This window comes from Synchiropus splendidus, chromosome 6 (assembly GCF_027744825.2).
Source record: "Synchiropus splendidus isolate RoL2022-P1 chromosome 6, RoL_Sspl_1.0, whole genome shotgun sequence".
Taxonomy (NCBI): Eukaryota; Metazoa; Chordata; class Actinopteri; order Syngnathiformes; family Callionymidae; genus Synchiropus; species Synchiropus splendidus.
In genome coordinates this window covers 12,567,501-12,582,995 of record NC_071339.1, presented here as the reverse complement: position 1 = coordinate 12,582,995, position 15,495 = coordinate 12,567,501, and the positions used below count along the sequence as shown (strand labels likewise).

The 15,495-nt window shown below is 44.5% G+C and overlaps 4 protein-coding genes across 8 annotated transcripts in view; 1 reads left to right on the top strand and 3 right to left on the bottom strand.

The window, feature by feature from the left end:
* Positions 1–528: 528 nt before the first annotated feature.
* On the bottom strand, positions 529–3,395 carry si:ch211-213o11.11 (probable G-protein coupled receptor). The gene is made up of 2 exons (XM_053868657.1): positions 3,264–3,395; positions 529–2,438 (listed from the first exon to the last, which is right to left on the bottom strand). Exon 2 carries the CDS (start codon positions 2,377–2,379, stop codon positions 1,120–1,122), a length of 1,260 nt encoding a protein of 419 aa, XP_053724632.1. The 5' UTR covers positions 2,380–2,438; positions 3,264–3,395; the 3' UTR covers positions 529–1,119.
* Positions 3,396–3,905: 510 nt separating this feature from the next.
* On the bottom strand, positions 3,906–9,857 carry LOC128761200 (uncharacterized). Of its 4 annotated transcripts, none has more exons than XM_053869252.1 (10): positions 9,589–9,857; positions 9,250–9,469; positions 9,017–9,170; positions 7,845–8,020; positions 7,548–7,776; positions 5,372–5,541; positions 5,137–5,290; positions 4,698–4,873; positions 4,400–4,628; positions 3,906–4,257 (listed from the first exon to the last, which is right to left on the bottom strand). In XM_053869252.1, the coding sequence occupies exons 2-10, from the start codon at positions 9,442–9,444 to the stop codon at positions 4,094–4,096; spliced, it is 1,647 nt and encodes a 548-aa protein (XP_053725227.1). In that variant the 5' UTR covers positions 9,445–9,469; positions 9,589–9,857; the 3' UTR covers positions 3,906–4,093. The 4 variants fall into 4 exon arrangements, with proteins under 4 accessions (XP_053725227.1, XP_053725229.1, XP_053725231.1 ...); XM_053869254.1 differs by having other exon boundaries at positions 3,907–4,257; positions 9,250–9,426; positions 9,504–9,857; XM_053869256.1 differs by having other exon boundaries at positions 3,907–4,257; positions 9,250–9,423; positions 9,504–9,857.
* Positions 9,858–9,952: 95 nt separating this feature from the next.
* Positions 9,953–13,996, top strand: rrp9 (ribosomal RNA processing 9, U3 small nucleolar RNA binding protein). 2 transcript variants are annotated; one of them, XM_053869257.1, is made up of 15 exons: positions 9,953–10,210; positions 10,288–10,382; positions 10,458–10,570; positions 10,666–10,733; positions 10,803–10,844; positions 10,918–11,044; positions 11,121–11,245; positions 11,497–11,589; positions 11,659–11,759; positions 11,848–11,982; positions 12,650–12,712; positions 12,790–12,947; positions 13,034–13,113; positions 13,203–13,276; positions 13,852–13,996. In XM_053869257.1, the coding sequence occupies exons 1-15, from the start codon at positions 10,127–10,129 to the stop codon at positions 13,949–13,951; spliced, it is 1,458 nt and encodes a 485-aa protein (XP_053725232.1). In that variant the 5' UTR covers positions 9,953–10,126; the 3' UTR covers positions 13,952–13,996. The 2 variants fall into 2 exon arrangements, with proteins under 2 accessions (XP_053725232.1, XP_053725233.1); XM_053869258.1 differs by having other exon boundaries at positions 9,956–10,210; positions 12,790–12,935.
* Positions 13,997–15,353: 1,357 nt separating this feature from the next.
* The window catches only part of grm2b (glutamate receptor, metabotropic 2b), a 30,834-nt gene continuing 30,692 nt past the window's right edge, over positions 15,354–15,495 (bottom strand). The window contains exon 6 of the mRNA XM_053868348.1: positions 15,354–15,495. This exon is cut by the window's right edge and continues 395 nt beyond it. The gene's annotated coding sequence lies outside the window, so the exon portion shown is untranslated.

The window sequence follows — 15,495 nt, the reverse complement described above, 5'->3', positions numbered from 1 at the left end:
GTCGACAAAACTCTTGCCAAGTACAATAGGATGTCTTGCAGAGGAGAAAAATACCTGCTAGATTTGGTGAGCTATGGCACTCATTCACTTTTTCTGTGTACAATGTGTTTTATCTGTCACAGAATGATATTCAATTGAAGCATCACAACTGGTCTCTACCTCCAGCTATTGTTTTTAAAGTTAAACAATTCAACTTTTGTTGAGTGTGACCTGAAATGCTCTCTTCACAACACTGTCTTGTTCATTACATCCTGTCAGTGTGGTGTTAAAATAAGGTCAAACCCTCTACATCCATTCAAACTACTCTGAAGCGGCTCTGAACTTCTGAACATCACCTCACAAACTCTCCACTCTTAAACACACCTTTTAATAGTCAGATAAATGAAAAAGGTTCACTTTTCATAAATACTTTTGCAGTACAAAACAATACAATACAATAAAAAGCTAAAGGCAACACATACAGAATGAGAGAAAACCAATGTAATAGGAGTCACATGTTGCCAGTAATGTTAAGTTGATAACTTCCTGTTTTATTTTGATAGTGCTTGATGCATCTGCCTGTTTGTCCGACTTTTCTCCTCTTTCCCAACCCCATTGTCTTCGGGTTAGTTTAGATTTATTTATCAGAGAAAAGAAAACAACACATGGATCCAAATAACAGATTATATTGTCATGATGTCGTGTCCAAAACATTCCACCATATATTAAAAAAAAACTTCAGGATAGAAGGACAAAAAAAAACTTCATCATGGAGCAAAGAGTTTGCTCATCACTGGGGCACTTCCACATTGATGTTTTAGCTCAAGTGTACGGCTTCAACTTACTCAATATCCTTCTGGAATCAAATATTAAAATGTGTTTGAGACTTATTAATTCACTGCAGCTGATGAGTGATGTTTTATATTTCTTCACAGTTGACTCCAAAATAAAGTCCAAGATGTCTGTGGTCATGAATTAGCATCTGGATAAGGTCTGCTCAAATGCATCAATATTTATGAACAACATTACATCAAATAATTCAGGATTCTTGGAACCACAAATGGTTGAATGAACGGGCAACTTAAGAGACGGTTTTTCCGGTGGTTTACACTTCAATTCTTTATCCAGCAGTGCAGTTTTCTAATCCAATTCTTCAGGGATCTGTCCCGGTAATCTGAACCCTGTTGGGTCCAGCGTGTTTCTCGGACTAGACGTCACGAAACTTGCACCCGATTCGGCTGTGCAGCTTGTTCTGTGGAGAAACTGTAAGAAGTTCTCTGGTCCTGAACCATCATGGCTGGACACAGCAGGTTCTACAGGCCGTCTGGAGTAGCAGTTCCTCAGCTTCCAGAGCTCCTCCCTGATCTGACGGTTGAGAAGCCCGTAGAAGAAAGGGTTGATGGCGAAGGAGGAATAAGCCAGCCAGGTGACGGAGTCCTCAAAATCCTCTGGAATGCCGGATGTGGGATCTATCGTCATGTGAATGTGGAAGGCGAAATAAGGCAGCCAGCAGATTAGAAACTGTCCAACGATGAGCATCAGGGTGAGAGCAGCTTTCCCGCCTCCCAAAGTGTGGCCACACACCATTCTCCGCGGAGCCGAGCGGGATGTTATTATCGTGGTGTGACTGTTGATGGAGTCTGAACGGTTCTTTGTTGGAGGGTGGGTCCAGGAGGGCAGTGGCCCGTGCTGGTGTGCCGCCACTCGAGCCACCTTATAAACGTTGCAGTAGACAGAGAAGATCACCACAGCTGGGAGACAAAAGCATGTGACGCTGAAGAGAACAGAGAAGATCTCTCTGTGGTCTCTGTGGCTCCAGATCAAGGAGCATTGGGCTGCGCTGATGCCATCACACGCCGGCCAACCGAACGTAGTGGACAACCCTAGCAAAACGGAGGCCACCCACACCAGGACCACCACGGCCGCAGTCAACCTGAGGGTCATCTTGACCTCGTAGTGCATCGGGTGGACGATGTAGTAGTAGCGCTCCACACTGATGGCTGTGATGGTGAAGATGGAGGCGGCCATGAGGAGCACCTTCAGGAAGAGGTAGATCTGACACTGCAGGATGGTGAACACCACATCTGCGAAGTACAAGGAGCTGGAGACGATGCCCAGAGGCATGAGCAGGACGGCACACAGCAGGTCCACCGCACAGAGGTGGCACACGAACACAAACTTCCTCAGGTGAGGAGCTTTAACCACAGCGAGCAGGACGGCAGTGTTGGCGACCAGAGCCAGAACATTCAGCGTGACCTGGAAGAAAACTCCCACCAGGTGCTTGACGTGTTTGTCGGCAAGAGTGTTGACGTGTCGGCCGGGAGCTGAGGGCAGAAGCGCCGCCAGAGCCGAGGAGGAAGCGTGCTGCAGGGAAGATGTCGATGTGTTTGCCTCCATCATTCATGATAACACTTCAGAGTTCACTCCCCGATCACAGGCTTGTTCTGCAGGACGACCACCTGAAGAAGAGCCAGAGAAAAACATCTTAATAAAAATGGAATTAACTGATAAGAAGCATGAGTTCAGATGCTGTTTTAAAGATGGTCTTGGTTCAAAACTCTCTTGTCTCCACTAACACACAAACTCACTTAAATATAAATAGCGTTCGAACACACTCACTAGAGCACTGTTTATTCACTCTCCAGGAAGTTCTGCCAACTATATTCTCCAACTCAGTTGAGAGGCGTTGGTGATGATCAGTGAAAATAATTCATGGCTTGGTCTCCTGAAAAGGCCTCGTACTAAAAAGATAATGAGCAAGCTTGTTTAAGCGCAGCTGCAGATTCATTGATATGGACCCACTGTCGTCCCTTGCGGTAGCATCAAAGAGGAAACCTCTTGCCATCAAGACGACAACCCCAGATATCAGACGATGAACACACCTTGAATATTAAACACGAGGAAAACAAGTCCTCGGCGGAGGTGTGTCTGCTCACAGTCGTGCGTGCCACGTGTAGATCTACACTATACATCCAAATAATTTAAGTGTGTCCTCCGGAGCTTGATGTCACCCGTAAATCTGTATTTGCAATGTGATAAATACATGTCAAAATGGCTGTAAGTCTGACAAAATGGCTAGTCAGGAAAATGACATGTATTTAATCACAAATATTATGACTAAAAATTGTTATTATTATTTATACTTTTAATTTGCTTTTATTTATATGGTGCTATGATGGAGCTTTTTCATCCATACAACTGATCATTACTTTAGCATTTCTCGCCAATATACAGAATCGCTGTAATGGATCTTAAAAAATAAAATGAGAAATAAACAGACAAACCAATCGGTGTTGAAGTGAGTCCATGGATGCAACCCAACGGTCTGCCTTGATGGTTCCACGTCATCTCCATGGCTGGGTCATGGTTCCATCCCAAATCCCACAAATGTTGTCCCCAGAATGTTGACTCTGAACTTGGATGCTGAAAGGAAGAGACCGGGAGGAGGAGGGACGCGGGGCTGAAGCGCTGCCCCCGGGGAACAACCCACCTGACTCCAGCTCCAGAGGAGGAGACAGCAGCCCAGGGGTAATGGCCCTTTAGAACCACAGCTACGGGTCGCTTGGCAAGACAAAATATGAACATGACGGTTTCGAACAGAACGTGACAAGACGTTTAAACCGATCTATTAGTTGGGATTTTCTTAGATGCGCTTACAACGTTGAGGAGAAACCTAGCAGTGACCTCTAGTGGTGAGAAGCTATAACAGCATTTCAGAATCTGACCTCTTCCGATGAGACGCCGGTGCAGAGATCGCTTCCCATTTCTACCGCATCCGATGAGTTTACCACCAAAACTCACCACTGTTGGTGTTTTTCGGGATATAATTTGATCAAATGCACAGGATTATGGTGGAAAACATTGATCGAATAACTTGAAAATGAGTCCAAACTTTACATACGTTACAAAAACCTTTTTATTGTTAAAAAAAAAATGATCGCAAGGCAAACGTTCTATTACATATTAGTACCTATCAGAATAAAAACTGACCTTGCTAAATTACAAAAAACCACCAGAATACAAAATAGAGGTGAAGCACTTCCTTTGTAAATTAGTAGAAAGAAACAGCAAAACACCATCGATGTGAATTGAGTTGAAATATGAGGAAAACAGGTTACATCACAGAATTTTGAAACACATTGTGTTCTGCTGAATGTTTGTTTTCGGCCCGATCCAGACCCAGTCTCTTCTTCAGCAGCTTGTCCTCGTTGTTTAACTTAGTCCGGATAGCTGTTTTGATTTGGCTGCAATCGACGCCGAACCTGAGGGCCACATGCTCTGAAACGAAACACGTTTCTTTTCAAAGATCACACCGTAGAAACCAACGCGAGAGAAATGATAATGGAGTTGTGCATTTGCCAGCAGTGATTTTCGCTACAGTCGCCATCAAACAAAAGGGAATTGAATTCTGAATTCTCACCTATTAGACTGGTCAGGATCTCAGGTGGAAGTTGCGGCTTGTGTCCGTCGTCTCCGGCGTGAGACGACCGTCGGCCCTGGAGCGAGTGCGTGGCCAGGGTCTCTCTGTCGAACAGCAGCATCAGCAGCGCAGACGTGTACTTCTTATAGTCGGACATTTCTGCGATGCGGTCGTAAAGGCTCTTGGGTACCCGGAGATTCTCAGCCAGGTACACGATGTCATCGTCCTGCTGGTGACAGTTACCAAGTAAATTCCAAGCATATGAGGCGAAGAGATGTTAAAAAAAATGAACCCCGACCTCTGGAATTTGGTGTATCGTCCTCATCCCAACGTCAGCGTCTGTCATGAAAGAGCCGCCATCTTCTTGAGAGCTCTGTGGTTCCAGACACTGCTGTCCACCTTGGAGAACATGGTCCAGAACAACGCGTAGCTCATGAGCTGTGTGTCTCATCTCCATCACCAGGTTGTTTTTCTCTGTAGAGATGTCAAAAACACAGTATTAGGAAGCAACCCTTCATCATCTGACAGACAAAGCAACTAAATGTTGAAATTAATTCAATGAATTGTTGAGATAGAAAAAGACATTTTACAATAAATGATTGTGACAAAATGTAAAGGTTGGAAACTATCTGGCAAGTATACAGAGACAAGGGTCCACAGGGAAAACTTCAGTTTTAAAATGCTTAAAAACACACTGAAAAGCATTTGTGTATTTGAGAAAAAAAATCCCCACTCACCCTTCAGTTCACTCAGCTCTCTCTCGGCCAGAAGTCTACATCGACGTTCATATTTCAGCTGTGCCTGCAGTTGGTTTATTTTCATGAGAAGACTGATGGTGTCCGTCCTCACTGGACTTGCTGCTCGTTCTTCGTTGTACTCGTTGGTATCAGACTGAAAACAGTGAGTTGACGCCACTGTCTTACGACTTACACACTATCAAATTGATCGGAGCCTCACGGTGGATTCCGATACCTCAATGTTGTGAAAAGGCGAGGGGAATCCGTGACCCTCGCCCGTCCGGAACTTCTCGACACCGACCTCCAGTCCGTCGTCTCCGATCCGTATCATCTTCAACGGGGGATCCGAGGTAGAGGAAGCTGCATCTCTGTCCCTTTTTCGTGCCGTCGAAACGTCTCGGAAATCTGATGGGCATTTTCAGTGAACAAAACTTTTCAACAAGTCACTATCATGGTGTCTAGAAATTGCAGACGTAACATAGTCGGACTCCGTCCAATTCAACCAATTATTGTTGGACCAATTCGCCAACAACCTTCCGTCTCACAACAGATGAGTTACTCCAAGGTTTTGAAGCAATACCTACCCATTTAGGATGCTCGGGTCTGAATGGTATCGATGTGGACAAAGACAAGGCGGTATATAGAAATACTGCGTGATGGAGGAAGTTGAAGTACTACTGCAGTATCGCAGTACCATGTATTCTGGTTGAATGACGGCTCTTTTTTTGGATGAGCGACTCCCTGTCACACTTGGAAACAGGTAGAATAATCGTGTTTTTGATTATTTAGCACCAGTGGAGTCGCCGTGCATAAATCACAACAGTTCTTTTTCATATTTATTTGTTTTAGTTTAAAGCGGAACAAATGTGAGCTGCATTTTTCCCGAGGGAAGTAATTTACCGGCGAACACTTTCCGCTTATCAAATATTTCGCCTGTGACCAATAGGGTCGTCGCATTCTGGTCAAAGGCGGGACTAGGCGTGTTCTTATTATAGTTTTTATACACTTATAGTTTTATAACAGGAAAACTATTTAACACAATTAAATAACGTGCTTGTGTGGGACAAACAAGGAGTGGCCATATATTAAACTCATTTAAAGGGAAAAAGCATAAAATGAAAAGTTTGGCTTTAATACAGAACTTTAATTTCTATTGTTTATCATTTTCAACATTTTTGATATACAATATAAGCCATCAACTGGTGAAGTAAATGGTAGCTGTAAATAAATACTTAAATAACAAATTCGTATTTTCAATGACACAGTCACGTTTGACTTACATTTGATTTTTTAAAATTCACTTTTTAACTTTTCATGAACACAGCTCTGTTGTGAGAAATTATCATTGTAAGTGTTGTAAAAATGAACGTTATTTCATGATTAAATGTGTCTAGGGAAACTGCAAACACACCATGTAACTTGACTACCATTTTACATTTCTCTATAATTCAACCTGCAAGCAGTTGTTAATGAAGCTGTTATATTTTCACCAAGTATCATCTGTACTGGAAATAACAACCTTTGAAAAAGTGTCCACAGCAGCACATGAACTACAAAGACGAGTTTCAGAAACAGTCTAAAGTGGCCAGAAAGATCTGCTTTTGAAAAACATAAAATATTGCTAGAAATCCAAGGTTATAAATTTGTAAAACTGAGCAGCATGACAAAAAAGTGTTTTAACTCCTTGGTTTCATAACCACAAAGTCCACATACCAAACACATAATACACAGTGAGATACAGGTTTGGAAACTGCTTGGTAAACTTGATCAAATCACATCATCTTATCCGGAAGTGGATCCATTTGGAGCGGGTTCTGATCCATCACGTGTTTGTTTTCAGGCTTACTCAACCCCAATCTCTTCTTCAATAATTTGTCCTCATTATTCAATTTTGTCCGGATTGTGGTTTTGATTTGGCTGTCGTCAACACCGAACTTCACTGCCACGTGTTCTGGAAGCGGAAGCAAAAGAATGGATTTTAGAAGATGCTAATCTCATGAAGAAGCGAGAGTTCCGTCAGCAGTTATCTTGGGCTTCGAGGCAAATAAATGTCTGTAGCTCAACACATCTCTTAAAACCTTCCTCAAAACCATTCCTGAGCATAGATCTGAGACTACTCCGACTGTAGCTCACAGTCCTTGACATCACCTGCAGACCTGCATTCATGGTGACACCTACTGGAGAAAGAAACGAATAACCAATAGAAATCTGAAACTGAAAAACATTCTGTTTCAGCTTCTATGTACATGGTGTATGATTCCAACTTAATATTTCAGAGATAAATTCATGTGTAGATTGTTGGGGATGAAACGCATACATTAAATAATATCGCCGTTCTGAAAAACATCTTTTTTGTGGGTGAATGATTAGTAACTTTTGTTGTGATTTATTTTTCTTCTTTCCCATCTTACCAATTATGCTTGTTAAAATCTCTGGCGGGAGTTGGGGCTTGTGTCCTTCATCTCCATTGCTCGCGGTCCTCCGGCCCTGGAGCGAGTGCGTGGCCAAGGTCTCTCGGTCAAACAGCAGCATCAGCAGCGCAGACGTGTACTTCTTGTAGTCGGAGATTTCTGCGATGCGTTCATAAAGGCTTTTTGGTACTCGAAGGTTTTCAGCGAGATAAATGAAGGTTTGGTCCTCCTGCAGGCAGATCTGGCGATTAATGTGATGGAGGCGTTTACGAAAGACTTCCTATCTGCCACTCTTACTCCCGTGAGGTGATGAATTGTTCGGATTTCGGTTTCCGGCTCTGCCATGTAAGAGCTGACATCATCTTGGGAGCTGGGCGGGGTCACTGAATGGTCTTCTCCTTGGAGGACGTTACCCAAAGTGACTCGAAGTTCGTGGGCTGTGTGTCTCATCTGCAACATCAACGTGTTCATCTCTGCACCAATGAAACAACAAGGTTGGATTATGAGAACAAACACTGTTCTAGATTGTACAGTACCACACGCACGTCTTTTCCTCCAAGGTATGAATATTCTTAATACAGTGGTACCGCGGTTTTCGAACGTCCCGGACTAGGAACAAATCGGAGTTCGAACAAAAATCCAGAACTGGAACGCCCCCGAAAAAAGCTGGAAAAAAACATAGCGTGTGCGGACCGATCAGCTGACCCACGACGCGCTTTGTTATTGTGTATAACGCAGCCTCTGTATGCAGACGTGTCCTGTTAGCTACATTTACTGACTGTTTTTTCTTCATATTGAGGTGTAAAACCTTTCCTGTCTCCGCACTGGACTGTGGTAGAGAGTCACAGGGGAGGCGCTCGCTCTCCACACCTCCGAGGCTGGAGCGCTCACTCCAGGGTTTGATGTCCTGTTGTGGGCTGGAGCTGGGACAGGGATGAGGCAGAGTCTGGGACAGAGCGTGACTTGGTTTATGACTTTGTCACAGCCAAACTGCACAGAAGCGCACATTCAGAGCTGGACACGCACCGGGCACCTCTTCACTTCTGGAGAGACGTCACTCACTCGGCAACCCCTCCCACATGCAGCGGCCACACACATAGAGGAACAGCGCACCTGCAGCAGACACTCTACATTCACTCCTACAAAAGACTATTTTAAGGCTTGGAACGCATTATTTCTTTTTCCATTCATTGTAATGGGAAAAATCGATTCGGAATTCGAACATATCGCTTCTCGAACGGCCGTCTGGAACAGATTGTGGTTGAGAACCGAGGTACCACTGTAATTACACACATATTGAGTTGTGTAGAGCAAACTCTATAGGAAACGATTTAAGTCTCAGAGAAGCAATCTGGCACTACGCTTTTTAGATGATATTTTCACTTGACAATCCTTGCAGTTCTCCTGACAATACAAGTGGTGCAGTAAACCATTCACACCAGTTGGTCCAGTTCATTCCTCTGACTTACCTTTCAGCTCCCGGAGCTCCCTCTCAGCCAGAAGTCGACATCTTCGTTCATACTTGAGCTGCGCCTGGAGTTGGTCTATCTTCATGAGCAAACTGACAGTGTCCGTTCTGATGCCCGGACTTGACTCGCGCTCGTCATCATACTCAATAGAATGCTGAAATAAAAAAAAACTAAGATCAAAACACCGAGGTCAAGAAGACAAACGGTCGACGTGACGCGACAGAAAGACTCACTTCATCGTTGGAGAAATGAGACTGGTATCGGTATTGCTCTTCTCCCAGCCTGAACTTGTCCTCCGTGATGTCTATGGCCACATCCTGTCCCTCTTCGCCGATCTTGATCATCCTTAGTGGGGGCTCGGATGAGGCCTCTCCTGACCCTCGTTCTCTCTTGGGAGGCATTGCAGTCTTCTGAGAGGATTCACACATGTTTTATTTTCGACCAACGGCGTCACTGGAAAACAGAAGCATGCAATATATGTGTTCACCTGAAATACTAGTGTGACGTCTAGACGCGGTTCCTTCTTCACAAGCCGTTACTGCAAATGGTCGAATAGCACCACGACAACATACCGAACAACTCAAACATCACCTATGTTGTGCGCTGGAGAGCATGACAATGCTCGCAGTAAATGCACTTGGTTCCAGTACTACGAGGTAGAGGGAGGAACTGCTAGTAGTATTGCAGCAAAGCGGTACAAGATCCCGGTTCAACTAAGGCTGCCGTTTGTGATGCTTCGTTACGATCAGTAGGGGGTAAAACGCGAGGCGCTCGCTCTATTTGATTCAGCATACGCACTTTAGACGATTTTATATTTTAATTTTGTTTCAACAATGACGTGCGGAACTCAGATTCGACGTTTATTTTTCCTAAGGGACGTTTTTAGTCGTCGTACAGTTTCCGTTTGTTTGTACTATTTTGTGACCAATGAAATTGCAGTGAATGCGTCACAGGCGGTACAATTGTGTCTGCAACCAATCAGAATTCTACCCTGATTTCCACGCTGACTAGCAAGTTCGGTTGCGCAGAACCCATGTGGGTGCACTGTTGACGTGCTGCTGCTGCTGGTGTAAATCTAACTTTTATTCGCAGTAGGTGGAATCTATCACTATGGCGTCATCATTTTTCGTTAAAAAGGCAGATTACACCAAACCGGCGAAGAAAGTCAGGGCCACGCCGGCCGCAAAACGTGTAGTAAGTCAGCCGGGATGGAACCAGAATGTCTGCTGCCCTGTAGCCTGCGCTAATGTTATTTTATCTTCACCGAACAGAAAGACTTGGAGACGAGCGAAAAGGGCGCCCAACGAGGGAAGAAATCCAGCTCCAAATACAATGAAGAGATTTCTAGTGACTCTGAAACGGAGGGGTGGGGACATGCTTCCAGTCAGGCTCCCATTTAGCTCTTATAATTCGACTTCACACATACTGTTTTGTTCCACAGACCAATAGTGAGCAGGAGGAGGCAGAAGGCTGAGGAAGATGATTTTGATGAAACACCACAGGAGAAGAAGCTCAGATTAGCCAAACGTTACCTGGAACAGTTGAAGCAGGAAGGTAAGGGACCCGATTGATTTAACTTATCTATAGGGAATTCTAATAAATTAATTAATTGTGTGACCAAACTGCCTTTTTTCCCCCCCCCAAATCAGAAGAAAACAAGGCAGAAGAGGAGACGTTTGAGAGTGACCTTATTGCTGGAAGACTGCAAGAAGAAGTGGTATGTTCTGTGGGTTGGGAACAATAAGTACAGTTTGGCCTCACTGTTTTGGTCTTTGTTTCCGCTCAGCTGGAACAGAAGGGAAGACTTCAGCGACTTATAGCTAAAGACGTACGTACAAGAATCCAAATCTCTGTGGTTCGCTGTTACTTTGCTGAATTGACTGTGGATTTTTCTGTATTAGATTTTACCACCAGATTCCTCTGAAATCCGTCTTTTCAAAGGACACAAACTTCCCATCATCTGTCTGGTCATCAGCCCCGATGACAAGTGCATCTTCTCTGCAGCGAAGGACTGCTCCATCATTAAGTGTGAGTACTTGGATTGCCATGTCCAACCAATTCCTCCAAGAAATGACAGTAATTTCCCTCCTATTCATATTTTCAGGGGATGTTGCGACTGGCAAGAAACTCCACACGATACATGGTGGGAGAAAAGGCACAGATGACCGACACGTGGGACACACAGCCCACGTCCTGTGTATGGCCATTTCCTCGGATGGCAAATACTTGGTGAGTTTAAGAGGAAAAAAGAGTCTCATTTCTGAACTGAAAATATTTGTTCTGACTTTATTTATGACAGTTAGGCAAAGATGAGTTTAATCCGCTTTGATTTATTTGTTAAAAAAAAAGTTGACTTGGGTGCTGTAGATTCATGTGTGACCCTATTGTGTTAGTGGTTCAGCGACTCATTGAGAAGAATAATTTGGCAGAACACTAGATCACTTTTAGTCCCAGTAACACTGATCTTGACCTCATCTCAGGCCACCGGTGACATGAACAAGCTGATCATGATTTGGGAGGCAGACACACTCAAGCATCTGTACAAATTCACCGGCCACAAAGGTCCAGTGTCGGTGAGTGCTGGAGTCAAATCAAGTCGCATTGGTCCACTTGCCTCACAGTCTTTTGCATTTGCTTTTTAGGGTCTGTCTTTCCGGAAGGGAACCCACGATCTCTACAGCGCTTCTCACGATCGCTCCATCAAAGTTTGGAACGTGGACGAAAATGCATATGTGGAAACGCTGTGAGTAGCTGTCACCCCAGTCCTCAGCAAACAGCACCATCCTTTTCTTTCTGTAAGATGTAACTTTTCTGCGGTTGTGACTCTCTAGTTTCGGACATCAGGACGTCATCACAGGGCTGGACAGCCTCAGTCGAGAGCGCTGTGTGACCGCAGGCGGTCGTGACAGAACTGTGAGGGTTTGGAAGATCGCTGAAGAGTCGCAACTGGTCTTTCATGGCCATGAGTGAGTTGCTCGCTTATGTTTTACATTCACTCAAATATGATGAGGCGATTTGGTGATCTTCCATCACAGTCCTCACCTATGGTGTCTATCGATGGCTCTTCAACATAATGAATAATGAAGCACCTACTTTCAGTTATTGTAAGAAAAGCAAAATTCACATTTTGTGTCTGCTTCAGTCAAGGTTAGTGGATAATCAATAGACAAGTGAAGCTTCCATTTTCCCAATGATCCAGAAGCTGAAATGGGTAAACTGTAAATCTGTGTGAAATGACTATTTTTCTGTAGTGAAAAGAAACTCACAACTATTTTCTAGCTGCCATGTGATGTACGGATGGAGAAATGCGAGTCAGATTGTAGTGTTGTTATTGTTATTATAAGTAGATATAAAACGCATGTAAGTTGTGGTACAGACTTAAGATTTGAATTTAGCATGTTCAAAGTGGGGTGTGAAACCTATGTGTCCTCTGTGAAATGGTTGCGTTCTTGTGACGTTTCGGGTCGCAATGGTCCCGCAGCCTCAGCCATTTCTCTCACTGTGAAGAGAGCGGCAACATCACAGCTAACCAACTCATGAGCCTGTTGAGAACTGATTTGACAGTGGGTTAATGTCGCGTATGTCAAGCAGACGTGGTGAAAAGGGAGTAACGTGCACACCGTTCTCTGACAGGGGTTCCATTGACTGCATCCAACTGATCAATGAGGAGCACATGGTCACCGGCGCTGATGACGGGTACTGCTCCGCCTTGTATAGTCTTCGGTTTCTCTCATACTCATGCTGCTCTTTCTTCCCTCCTCATCCCACCTCAGCTCGGTGTGTCTTTGGAGTGTCAACAAGAAGAAGCCTCTTACCACGGTGAAGCAGGCTCACGGTTGCCATGGCGACTGCGGGCTGGAGCAGCCTCACTGGGTGTCTTCAGTGGCTGCGCTTCACAACTCCGACGCTGTTGCCTCAGGTGCCTCTGGCTGTGAGACCCCTTCCCAGCTTCATCATCACCTCCATGCACCACACCGTAAACACACGTGTTATTCATCTGTGTCCGTCGCCACGCAGGTTCCCACAACTCACACGTGCAGTTATGGAAGTGTGGACACAACTATCGAGGGCTGGAGCCTCTGTTCTCCGTTCCAGTGGTGAGCCATTGCACATGGAGTCTTTTCCGCAGCGAAAGCTGCACGTTTGGTCCCCACATTAACGCATTTCCTGCTTCCGTGTGTCTCAGCCGGGTTTCGTTAACTGCCTGAAGTTTGCCAGCTCGGGTCAGTTTTTGGTGGCGGGAGTTGGACAGGAACACAGGTAATTGGAGTAATGGTTCAGTTTCCATGGAAACCAAGTCGGGAGCGCTTGTTAATTTGAGAGCCAGGTCAGGTTGTTATACCTCTAGTGTACAGTAGAGGGCAGCGGAGGTCCATTACATTGGATTCTGACCAACGAAATTGTGAAAAAGTTATGATAGTTATGAGTGTTACCTTGCCAAAACTTTTTGACATTTTATATATATATATATATATATATATATATATATCCGATGTTAAGAGAAAGCATTTGTTTTCCCACTTGAAAAAGAGATTTCTACTTTATCTCCAAAGTACTGGTGAGCCACTTCATGAGTGAAACTATCATTTAATTGTTATACCCTCTTCTGGCAAAATACTTAATCTCGACCGTGCTTCGTGTGTGTTCAAAGTTGTAATGATTATCGGAACATTTTAGGGGGTTTGAATTCTTGACCTCATTCCAAAAATATAACTGAAAACAGTGCGAAGATGGAAGAGCCCTTCCTTGGTCGATTGATGTCAAACAAGATTGTTTTTCTAGCTTTCTGATGTTTCTTTTCTCTGCTGGGACCTTTGACCTCTGTGTTTGTGCAGGTTGGGCCGATGGTGGAGACTAAAAGAGGCCAAGAACGGGATTTACGTCATTCCTCTGAAGAGGAAACCACCTCAAGAAGAAGCCTCAACCAAGGAATAGGGCTCAGATATATATATATATATATATATTTGTATAATAAAGGCTTCACTTCTTTATTCGTGCAGTTCTTGGACTCAATCCTCAAACTTTCAGAACATCCTGGCCATTATTCGTTCTTACAAACTTGTCCATACCACTCAATCTTAAAGTTTTTCCTGGCAAAACTCTGAATGGCTGCAGGCTGTTTCAGAGAAGTACTTGAATAGTAGACAAGATTGCCATGGCAACTGCTACTTGGTCGGCTATTAAATACTTCTTACAGCTAGTGTAAAATCGAAAAGTTGAAATTGACTACATTATGGCCGATAACCCGCAGGCTGGGATTGCAGAGACACAGAGGGATCATTTGTTGAAATGTAAAGCAAATATTCCATGAAATGCATAACTGAAAACACGACTGACTCATATAATGCAGCACTGTAATGGAAACAAAATGCAGCCATTTTTAAAAGGTGTTCTCATTGCATCCGTCTAAGACGGTATGAAAATCTTTCTGCTCCTCCACTTGCATGGTGTGGATTCGGGTGGAGTGCGCTTCACCCCTGCTGCTCCGGGTGTGAGGCCAGCGCAGCGTGGACCAGGGGTGTGCAGTTGAATTCCTAAAGGGGCTGTCAACAGCCTGAATGTACATGCAGCGTATTAAGTGACTCTCACGGAGCCAGTAGAGAAGAAGCTTCATCCATCCTCATCCGTTTATCCCTTGCCGTGTTACAGGGGCAGCAACTTCAACAAGGAGCTCTAAATATGTTTCTCCTGGGCAGCATCCACCAGCTCAGACTGGAGGAGCTCGAGACACTCCCAGGCCATGGAAGAGGTCTTATCCCTCCACCAGGACCTGGCTTGACCCCTCGGTCTCTCCCCCCACACCTCCAAAGGGAGGCGTCCAGGCGGCATCCTCGTGAGATGCCACCTCAGCTGCCTCTACCCCGGGTCTCTCCAGAGTGACATAACTCCTCACCGAATCTCTAAAGGAGACCCCTGCCACCCGTCGGAGAAAACTCATTTCCTCCGCTTGTATCCTTGATCTCCATCTTACGGGTCATGTCCCACAGCTCATGACCTTAGGTGAGGGTTGGGATGAAGGTTAATAGTTGAATAGAGTGCTTTGCCTTTTGGCTCAGTTCTCTCTCACACTTTCACAACTCCCTTATCCCCTCACTCAAGAACAAGATACTTAAAGCTCTCCGCCTGAGGCTGGAACTCACCCAGAGAGAGCAAACCATCCTTTTCCACTTGAGAACCATGGCCTCGGACTTTGAGATGCTGATCCTTAGCCCATCTGCAAAGAGAGCTCAACAAGAACAAACTGTCCACAAAAACTGCAGCAGCAGCACTCGGATTGAACAGTTTTCAGGAGGGAAAACATCAAGATGTTACTATAAAAATCTTTATTTACATAAATTACAAGACAGCACAGTCTACAGTACACATTGGCCTTTATTGTGTCTAGTTGCCTATTATTATTTTTTTCATCACGTTCACAATGTTATAATACTTTGTTCCTTTTTTAAAAGTCAGTCGATAACATCTGGATATAAGCACAT